Source organism: Ceratotherium simum, chromosome 1, assembly GCF_057802395.1.
Source record: "Ceratotherium simum simum isolate JZ-2026a chromosome 1, ASM5780239v1, whole genome shotgun sequence".
NCBI classification, from domain to species: domain Eukaryota; kingdom Metazoa; phylum Chordata; class Mammalia; order Perissodactyla; family Rhinocerotidae; genus Ceratotherium; species Ceratotherium simum.
The window spans coordinates 62,331,075-62,341,576 of NC_141900.1; the positions used below are offsets into that span (position 1 = coordinate 62,331,075).

At 41.9% G+C, this 10,502-nt stretch overlaps 1 protein-coding gene across 1 annotated transcript; it reads right to left on the reverse strand.

Annotated features, from left to right (window-relative positions):
• Positions 1–3,519: 3,519 nt before the first annotated feature.
• GGCT (gamma-glutamylcyclotransferase) lies at positions 3,520–10,160 on the reverse strand. The gene is made up of 4 exons (XM_014786021.2): positions 9,927–10,160; positions 6,152–6,297; positions 5,068–5,203; positions 3,520–3,733 (listed from the first exon to the last, which is right to left on the reverse strand). The coding sequence occupies exons 1-4, from the start codon at positions 10,065–10,067 to the stop codon at positions 3,590–3,592; spliced, it is 567 nt and encodes a 188-aa protein (XP_014641507.1). The 5' UTR covers positions 10,068–10,160; the 3' UTR covers positions 3,520–3,589.
• Between the last annotated feature and the right edge of the window lie 342 nt (positions 10,161–10,502).

Genomic DNA, 10,502 nt, shown 5'->3' on the forward strand with positions numbered 1-10,502 from the left:
TTTCCATTTGGTTCTTCTTTGTATCTTCTGTTTCTTTGCTGAGAATTTCTGTTTTCATTTGTTTCAAGCATGATCCTCATTGCTCATTAAAGCATTTTTATGACTGCTGCTTTAAAATCTGTCTGTTTTGGCATCTGTTGATTGTCTTTTTTCATTTAGTTTGAGGTCTTCCTGCTTCTTGGAATGATGAGTGATTTTCAGTTGAAACCTAGACATTCTGGAAATTATATTATGAGACTCTGGATCTTTTTGAAATCTATTTTAGCTGGCTTACTCTGAAACCATGCCAGCAGAGGAAGGCAAGGGGCAGTGCCTCAATACTGCTAAATGAAGGTAGAAGTTCAGATTCCCACTCAGCTTCTGTTGTCATCCAAGGGAGGGTGCACCTTCCTACTGCTGAGTGGAGGTGGGAGTTCCAACTCCCCACTAGGCCTCCCACTGATACCTCCTTGGCTAGGAGGAATAGGAATGCCTCATTACTGCCCACTATGTGGCCTCCACTGACACCAACCAGAAGGGAGGGGGAGGGGCACCTTGCCACTGCCAGATGGGGGTTTAAGTCCAGGCTCCCCACATGGTCTCCACTTTCACTACAGAGGGTGGGGAGGGGGCTTGTTACTGCTGGGTGGCTCCCTGCTTGGCCTTTTCTGACACTACCCTGGTGGCAGTGAGGGACAGGGTTAGGGTGCCTTGTGACAGCCTGGCGAGGGTGAAAGCCTAGGCTTCCCTCTTGGCCTTTGCTGGCATGGGTGTAGGTGGGAGGTCCACAACTGGCTGGAGTAGAGCATTTATTTTCTAGAAGTTTTCTGTCTTGCTAGATTGTCCCTTTCCTAGTCCTTTGGTTAGAGAGAGCAGGCTTTTCTTGTTTTCTGTTTTTTTTGGTCGGTGCTCATGGGTGCTTTCAGGTTGCTGGCTTCAGCTACAAGTCTGAGATGCAGGAGGCAGGAGAAAACCCCGGGGGAGTTCAGCACCATGTCGTGCCTCGGGTCCCTAGATCCCTAGCTAGTCTGCTTTCTCTCCACCTTTCAGTCTTCAGTTTGTGTTATATATAATGTTCAGGAATTTTAGTTGTACTTAACTAAAGGAATAGGGAAGAGTATGTTTACTCTATCTTCCCAGAAGCCGAAGTCTCCATATTTACTTATTTTATACCCTGTTTTTGATCATTTCAGTATCTTAAAACCTTGGGGATCTAAATTTGCTTTTTCTGTCCTCATTCATGATGTGTCATTTTCCTTATTACTATCTTTTAAAATTTTAAGTGGAAATCCTAAGGACCTAAATTAGGATTGCTTTTTTCAGAGAAGATTTGCATTGCCTCTGCTGGGTGCCACCAGGCTTACCAACTGGGGACCATTTTAGTTCTCCTCAAGGGTCCTGGTTTCACACAGAATTGTCAGGTTCAGTTTTCCTGTCCTGCAGCAGGATGCTCAAGGGTTAGTAGTCTAATTCCAGGGTTATTATTGGCATTTGTACCCAAGGACATTGTGGCCATTTGTTTCCCAGTACTGTCTATCCTTTCAGCTCAGCTTGTGTTCTTTTTTCTTTTGTAGGAGAGGGATTGGTACACCTTGAAGATTTTCTTGCAAGCCCAGAAATGCTTTTCAAAAACTATGTTTCTTATAGTTTATCCAGTAGCTGGTTGTATTGTGGTTAGAGGGCCAAAATCACTGGTGAGATGGAAATCCCTTACATATGACATCTGGAAGTACTACCTGAAAACAACTAGAAAAACAGCATTCCTCGTGATTACCAGGTTTTTGTTACAAGGCCAAGCACGAAGGTTTATTCTGTTTTAAATTCCTTAATGAAAGCTGTCATTTTAGGTAAGTGAGATAGATTATTAGAATAATATTCAATCTTTAGTATCTAGAGCAAAACTCAGCCTCGCTCACTATATTACCATAACTGGGTTCTGGGTCGCTGACAAACTTGGTTCTTCTTGGGAGGAGTTAAGAACTGGAGAAAACTAGAATATTGGAGGGTATACTTGAAAATAGGGAGGGGTAACAGCTATAAAACACGGTCTAACTGTAGTTTATGGGTCAGCTTCACTACGGAATTGCAGCTGTAGCTGGAAAGTCCCTTGGTCATTCTTCCCAAGAGAACAAACCAAATCTTGTATGCTCCTGCAACTAGTTCACTCTCATTCCAGGAACCTGTTTCGAAGGTCCAGCTCACTGCATTGCACAGAGACACGAGATTTTCTGATAACCAGTATTGTTTTATTCATGACTCTTCTCTCCTCCATTTACTCAGTAAATAAATTTAAGAAGGTGACCATTTCTTGATAAGGCAAAAATCAAGTTGTAGCTTCCAAAAAACATTTTTCCCTCATAATCTTGACTCTTCTACTTTAAAAACCTGTTCCAAGGACAGCCCTGTACAAACTTAATTCTTTAACAAGAACATTAATGATTGCTAATACTTATTATATGTCAGGCTCTGTTCTAAGCTCATACATATATTTACTCCTCAAAACAATCCTAAGACATAGGTGTTTTGGCTGTCCTCCCTCTATAGGTGAGGAAACTGAGGCACCAAGTCAAATAAGCCAAAGTCTCCCAGTTAGAAAGTGGTGGAACTGACAATTGGTCCTAGGCTCTCTGGTTCCAAAATCTGTGCAATAATCTTCTAGTATAGACTGTGTATAGCCAAGACCAGACCCAGGATGTGTGATGATTTGAGTCTCTCTAATGAAATGAAATGTAGTACTTTAGTAGGGATTATAGGCTAAACCACAAATACATTCATTCCTCTAAGAATAGTAAGCCATCTTTTTTTTTTTTTTTTAAATAGCAAGGATAATATTTATTCTTTTTTTTTTATTATTTTTTGTTTATTGCAGTAACATTGGTTTATAACATTGTAAAAATTTCAGGTGTACATCATTGTACTTCTATTTCTGCATAGATTACATCATGTTCACCACCAAAATACTAATTACAACCCATCACCACACACAGGTACCGAATTATCCCTTTCACCCTCCTCCCTCCCCCCTTCCCCTCTGGTAACCACCAATCCAATCTCGGTCCCTATGTGTTTGTTTATTGTTGTTATTATCTACTACTTAATGAAGGAAATCATACGGTATTTGACCTTCTCCCTCTGACTTATTTCACTTTGCATTATACCCTCAATGTCCATCCATGTTGTCACAAATGTATGCCATCTTTTAAATTAAAAAAAATTTATTATCAACTGTCTCTGAAGTTTGCTTGCTCTTATTAAGCTGATAAAAAACATCCCAGAGCAGAGCAATTCAACAGCACCATCATTAAGTTGCAAATCTATCCTTTGTCACAGAGCAAGAATACACCTCAGATCAACTCAAGAAAATAACTCAGTGTTCACAGAAGGAATATCCACATCCATTTGTCATGCGTTCAAGGCCCGCTTTTCAATTGTCTAACTGCTAAGCCAGTTTGTTTTCATAGTCTGAAAACAAAGAATCACCCAAGTGAGATATCCCTTCAGAGGACTGGTGAAAATATATAAACATAGAGATATCCCAGATCCCTTTTCTAAACATTAAAAATATATTAGCACATGGAGAAAACATTCATAGACATATTCTATTATGTTCTTAACGAGTTTTTGTTTCCCCCTTTTTGATAATGTCTTCAATTTCTTCTGAGACCTTTCCTTTGTAGTCATTTGGTTCTACTGCATTTAACTTCTTTTGATACTCCAGTGGTAAACCATTCTCTTTTGCACCCATGCAAATGACCTAGAAATAGTTAAAATAAACAACAACAAAAATCCCTCTTAGCAACATAATTTAATTTAGTATACCACAGCTTTACTTGCAGTATCAAAGTATGAACTATTAGCTGTCAGATAACTCTAGAATAAACAATTATAGAACAAAATAGAGAGAGAGTCATTCCTCTCACATTGAGCATGAATGTGCAGGGAGTTTTCAAAGCCACATGGTACATCCTCAAGGAATATCAATTTTACTCAGTAATGTGATTTAAAATATTTTTATATTAAGACAAAAACTTATTGTATAGAATTTGCATGATCTTTTAAGAAAAAACATCATTCTTCAAAAAAATTTAAAGTTTATAGGGAGCAATTTTAGTTTAATCCCAGAGTCTACTCTACCTCTGAATTAGACATGAGGGAATAAATGGTAACTGTGTTCAGTGGTACTTCCCAGATCCATACCAGGCTAATTCCTCTAGGCTCCATACTAGAAAATTCCAGATAGGCCCAGGAACTGGGTCACCCACTCCAGGTGCCATGTCCTGATTGGGTCTGCCAACAAGTACCTAAGTTTGGGTTTCTGAAAAGGGATTTTGGGGTCTCTATCCCACATCCTTTTCCTGTGTGTGTGGGAGTGGTTTCCCTGATGTTGAAAGGCAGTGTGACTTTTTTTCTCCATCTAGGGATGGAAAACATTTCAGCAATAAGAAATATATTTTTTCCCTATAAAAATGAATCTTAGTGTTCAGCAAACACTGTTTTGTGGAGGAAAAAAACAGATTACAAAAGCATATGTATAGAATAAATCTACTAAAAACACATTCACATGTTATTTTCTACTTTAAGAAAGAAAACACAGGGCCGGCCCCATGGCTTAGTGGTTAAGTGCGCGCGCTCTGCTGCTGGCAGCCCAGGTTCGGATCCCGGGCACGCACCAATGCACCGCTTGTGCGGCCATGCTGAGGCCGCGTCCCACATACAGCAACTAGAAGGATGTGCAACTATGACATGCAACTATCTACCGGGGCTTTGGGGGAAAAATAAATAAATAAATAAAATTATAGAAAGAAAATACATGTCTAGAATTATGACTCACATGTTTCTAAAAGTTCTTCTTTAATAAACAAAGTTTTAGGAACATAGTTCTATCATTGCAAATAAATCTGAACATTATTGAATTTGCACTTTAAGTAAATAACTATCATTTTTGTATTAAAAATATTTTGATTAAAATGAATTGTTCATGTAGAATTTAAAACACACAAAGCATTTTACAAACAACATAGTCTTTATCTTAGTTTAGTTTAGTGAAAATTAAAAAGGTGTCACCAAAAATCTTTGTAAGTAGCTTACCTTTTTATACTGGGGCGATGGAGGAGCGCACTCATAACTTTTCATTTGATAACTTCGACAGGTTATTTTTTTTCCTTCTTGAGTGTAAACATTAACTTCTATTGGGTCATATGTTCCACTTTTAACCCCTTCTTGACTGAAACCAGAACAGCCACATTTTAACCATACTTGACATAGCTAAGTTAGTTTACTAGATTAAAAAGTTAACTATATATGGATGTACTTGCTTCTCAAGGATTCTGGGATAAAGTAGAACATATTATAAATACTACCCACATCAAAAGTAAACTTAGCATCTCAATTAGAAAACCTGAGACCTGGTATACTTCTAATAGATCTCTATATTTATCCTATCCAAAAACATGCTTCACTGGAGTTATTTCAATCTTTATACCCCTGAAACATTGCACTGTAGGCTACAAAAAATGGACTGTGTTCTGACAGCAAAAAAATATCCACTCGGAAAAAAGTAGAGAGGATGGCTTATTCTCTCTGCAAGTGAGGTAAAGTATCAGGCATGTCAGGTAGCCTGCTCTTCTCAAGTCCTGCTCTTTTCTGCCAACTTTCTTTGGATTAAATACTCCGCCACACAACTCTTGAGAGTTCCAGTGGTAAAAAGTATCAAAGCATTTCTCATATGTTTTTAAAGTTTTTACAAGTTATTACTTTTTACCGATTCAACTGCCACCTTAAAGAATTTTTTTTTTAAAACTGGCTCTAATAAAAACTGAACTACTGCTTTTGAAATCAACAAAAATATGTAACAACTACAAAAATCTTCATGACTTTTCACAATATGAAACTACAAAGAAATTTTTATAAAAGACAAGTAGAATGAAAATAAGGACTTCCATCTTTTGTAGAAGAGATCATCAATGTCCTCCCAAATCTCAATCAGAAAGTGTGACCCTTCTAGGCTTTTCTCTTTAGGAAACGCACATTATACCACTTACGTTAACTCTAAAGTGTAAAGAATATGTCTGTAGTATATGGTTTTGAAAAACCAGCACATATATACACATCTTTGCATATAATCCACTTTCTGAATTAGCAATTATTTAACTTATAATTAGAAGCCACCTACTTATCCAGAGAACTTAAATTGCTTTTGTTCATTTTCCATACTACTCCCCATACTTCATCGCCAGGACTTTGAAAAATGGTGGCTATACCTCCATGCCAAGTTTCACTTGTTTTGCCTTTGAAATTGCCAAAGTCAAGCTTAAAATCCTACAAAGGAAACGAAAGTGATATGATCAATATCCACTTGAACCAAAATTTCCCTCCTCAAAATAAAAAAAGATTTACCTTGAACTCCATGCAATTAAAACATAAACTTTGAGTTCCTTCTATGCGTAAGAAGCTGTGGAAAATACAAAGATAAAGGAGGACCCAGATCTCAAGACTGTATTTTTTCATGTTTCTTTAAAAATGAAATGTATACTGAATGTGTACACGTATCTTACCATAAACGAAAGGTTTAAGGGGGGAAAACCCCATAATCCCAAAGCCTTAACACAACTATTTTCATTTTTGAAAATTACTTCCCAGTCTACTTACATACACATAGATTTTAACTTGGAGGCAATCATAGTGTACATAATTGCTGAGGCTGGGTGATGGCTACATTGAGGTTATAACATTCTCCCTACTTTTATGTACGTAGAGAGTATCCTACTAGCATACATCACAATGTCCTAAAGGAGCTAGGAATGGAGGGTGATTTGTATACTTATGAACATTAATCTCATATTCATGAATTGTACTAATATATCTATAATAATCATAAGAGCAGGTAACACTGGAAAATTAGTGGGTTCTGTACACTGTGCTATGAGCTTTATATGGACTTTTATTTTCATCCAGCCAATAACTTTATTATACCCATTTAATAGCAAGAAAAACTGGTTTACAAAGATGAAGCAACTTGCCTAAGGTCTCACAACTAGTAAGTAATGGAGCCAGGTTTCTAGTTTAGCTTCTTCTCTCACAGAGATGGGTAATCAGAGGACAGAGTCCTGGGGAAGATTAAAAATCCTTACTTGGCTATTTGGTCTAGGAAGATTTCCTTCCATCTTTCCAGAGCTCAGTTTACTAAATAATAAAGTTAAAAAAGTCGGACCAGATAATAAATCTAAGGTTTGTATTTTACTCTTGTCATCTTTATTTTCTTAAAAACCTTGTCAGACATTTCAGGAAAAAGGCTAGTCTGAGTGACCAGTACCTCCAATTAGTTTACTGGATGTTCTAGGACCAAGTACCCCTGGCAGGACATCAGCAGATCTGAGAAAAGTTACAACTACACTGGGAACTGGTTGTCGAATGCTAAATCCAATAGACAATTTCCATTCCTCATCTTGCTCCACTTCTCAGCTGCTTCTAACATAGTTAACCACCCTGTCTTGATCTGCTTCCTTCCTGACTTTCAGGCTGTTCCATGACCTCAATTCCCTTTGTCAACTTGTCCTCCACTGCCTGGTCTTTAAATGTTGGGGTTTCTAAGGGCTCAGTTTAGGCCCTTTTCTCTGTTCATTCAGCAGTTTGCTCAAGACAGTCACATTCCCTGCAGTGGCTTCAAATACCATCCAATACTCCAATCATCTTTTAATCCAGCCCAGATCTCTCTTCTGATCTTCAAAAATGCTTAGAACAGGGCCTAGCACCCATGGTGAGTACTTCTAATATTCTCCTGCTCAGGTGGAGGTATAACAAGCATCTCAAACTCAGTAGCTTCAGACTAAGCTTCATTTTCCCTCTCAAACCTGATTCTCCTCTTCTCTTTGCAAACATCACCATCATCCACCCTGTTGCACCAAAAAACTTAGTCACCCCTATTTATCGCCTCCTCCCTTCACAGTCAATCACCAAGGCCTAACATTGTTATCTCCTAAATATCTCCCAAGTCCGTCTACCCTCCACTGCTACTACTCTAGTCCAAGGTGCCACTGTCTCTAGTACGGACTGCTATAAAAGCTTTCTAACTGGGCTCCCCACAGCCACTGTTGCCCCCTCCTTCCACTCCATTTTCCATAGCAACCAGAATGAGCTTTCAAAGATGTAAATCTGATCTTTCATTTGCTGAAATTCTGCAGTGGGTCTTCTCAGGGCTCTCAAGATAAAGATCAGTCTTCTTTGGCCTCTTTGGTCCTGTAACATGAGGCCCTTCCCCATCTCTCCAGGCCTCAAGCTACATCCTCGTCACACACTCAACTCCAGCCACACTAGCTGGAAGATCCAGCTGCTTCTTTCCTGAGGTCTTTTGTACATGCTGTTCCTTCTGTTTTATCGGCTTCCCCTCTCCCCAGTCATTCAGGTCTCAGCTTAAAAGCCACATTTTCAGGAAAAATTTTCCTGAACATCCTGGTTAGGTCAGGTCCCCAAGTCATACACTCCCACAGCACCCTGTATCTCTCCTTAAAAAAAAAAAAAGATTTCACTTTTTTTAGAGCGGTTTTAGGTTCACAGCAAAATTGAGAGGAAGGTACAACATGCCTCCTTTTTAAGACTGACCATACCTGTAACTGAATAATCATTTGCTTGATATTCCTTCCCCTCATCCCGACTAGAAGCATCTGAACTTCTTTCCCACATTTGGGGAATTCCCTACCTTATGAGTCTGAGGGGTAGAGAGTGCCAGAGCCCAACTCCCACTTTCGAAGCTTCGAATGCCAGAAGTTGGTTCTCCCAGCTTTGCTTGCAGTCAGGGCAGGGGCACATGGCCAAAACTTAGCCAATCAGGACACCCACCTGGGCTTTGAATTAGAACCTAGCGCCCAGGGACAGCAGAAGCTCCACCCTGATGGTGGCAGCCACATCCGGGTTTCAGGAACTGCAGGGGTGTCGTGACAGTAGCAGGCAGGGTCCAGGGCAGGTGGTCTCGGTGATGCACAATGCAGCAGCGTCCGTGTTCAGCAGTGGCTTCCTGCGCTGCTTCTGTCGTGTGGTGCCCGCTGTGTTACAGTTGCTACGCCTCCCTTTATGCCTGCCTGTTTTGTCAGCTTAGTGGTCCTACCTTCCTGGTCATTCTGTGAGCTCTCCAAAGCCTTTTCAACACATTCTTTTTTTGCTTAAATCAGCCACTTTCTGTTGCTTGCAACTAAGAACCCTGACGACGACAGCAGAGACCATGTTTGTATAGCTCAACCACGTCAAAAGGTCTTGTATATAATTTGTTTGCATGTCTCTTCTATAGACTGGGAGGTCCTCAAAGCAGCCAAATTTACTCAATGATCTTTGCATTTCCAGGGAAGGCTGGGAGAATATGTATTAAATGAACGAATGGACTGTACTGAAGAGCAATGATTTTTACCAACTTGGGTTGTGGTTCATCCCTGATGGACCATAGGGTTCAACCCCTGACTTAACTGAGCACAGCCCTTACTATAAATAAGACACGGTTCCAGCTTTCAGGACCTCTCAGATCAGGAGCAAAGACAGGTAAACGGATTCTTACAATACCAGCTTACAAGTCCCGCAGCAAAGGTATGTACAGAAGAGAAGGCAACTGAATCCCTGACTTGAGTCAGAGAAGGCCTCTCAGGGGTACAGACTGAAGGGACTCTGGCCCTAAGTTAGGGCACAAGAGAGAGGCGGCCAGATCTGGGCAGAAGGAGCGGAGAGGTTAGGAGGGGGAGCTCAGCGGCCTGGAGATCACGGATGATGGGGTAGCAGGGCTCAGCAGGGGTCAAGCACAGGGCCCGAGGGGCGTGGAGGAGGTGGCCTGCCCAGGAGAACCTGATGTTCTCTTAGCAGGAAGCGCTGCATTCCCGGCCCAGTTCTGCGACTTCTCGGAATCCGGGTCCCTCACCTCACCTGTGGAGGGGGCTCGACGTCGCAGGGGCTGGCCGGGGCGCACTGACCTGCAGGCGGGCCACGCCGACGAACGCGGCCGAGGGGTTTCGGAGGTGGATCCGCTCCGTCAGCAGGTTGCTGCCGTAGGCGAAGTAGAGAAAACTCCCTGCCTCCTGGCTGCGGAGGTTCTCGCAGCCCGAGTCCGCCATGTCTCAACCAGACGCCTGCACAGCCCTGGAGTCGGGAGCAGGGGTGCGAGGACAGGACAGCGAGCGCAGCGCGGCGGCCCACGACCCTTGCCCAGCGACCGCCGCGCGGTGGACTCCGGAGTTAAGGGAAAGGCGGGAAGCGTGGGCCGGGCGAGTCGGGTGCAAGGGCTCTCCTGATTGGCTACCGGTGCCCAACGATGTGAATCGCTCCCTCTGATTGGCCAAGCCCACCGCCTCCTCTCCACTCTCCACTTGGACTGTGAAATACTCTGTCCTGAGGCGACCCGGGGGCTGATTCCTCATTGGACACACTCCTCTGTTGTCCCGCCCCCGTGCTCAAAGCTCCCTCTGATTGGCGGGTGGGCGGGCGCTACGCGGGGGCTAGCCGGTGGGCTCCGTGAGAGGGTTACGGCGCGCCAGGAGCGCCCGGGTTTT

Bases quoted from the DNA above. Each gene is read 5' to 3' on its own strand.
- GGCT (XM_014786021.2), bottom strand. From the start codon at position 10,067: ATGGCGGACTCGGGCTGCGAGAACCTCCGCAGCCAGGAGGCAGGGAGT. The intron at 5,204-6,151 runs GTAGGTGGCTTC...TTCTGGTTTCAG, and splicing joins AATTTAAGTTCTCTGGATAA to TCAAGAAGGGGTTAAAAGTG. The intron at 3,734-5,067 runs GTAAGCTACTTA...AACTATTTCTAG, and splicing joins CATCGCCCCAGTATAAAAAG to GTCATTTGCATGGGTGCAAA.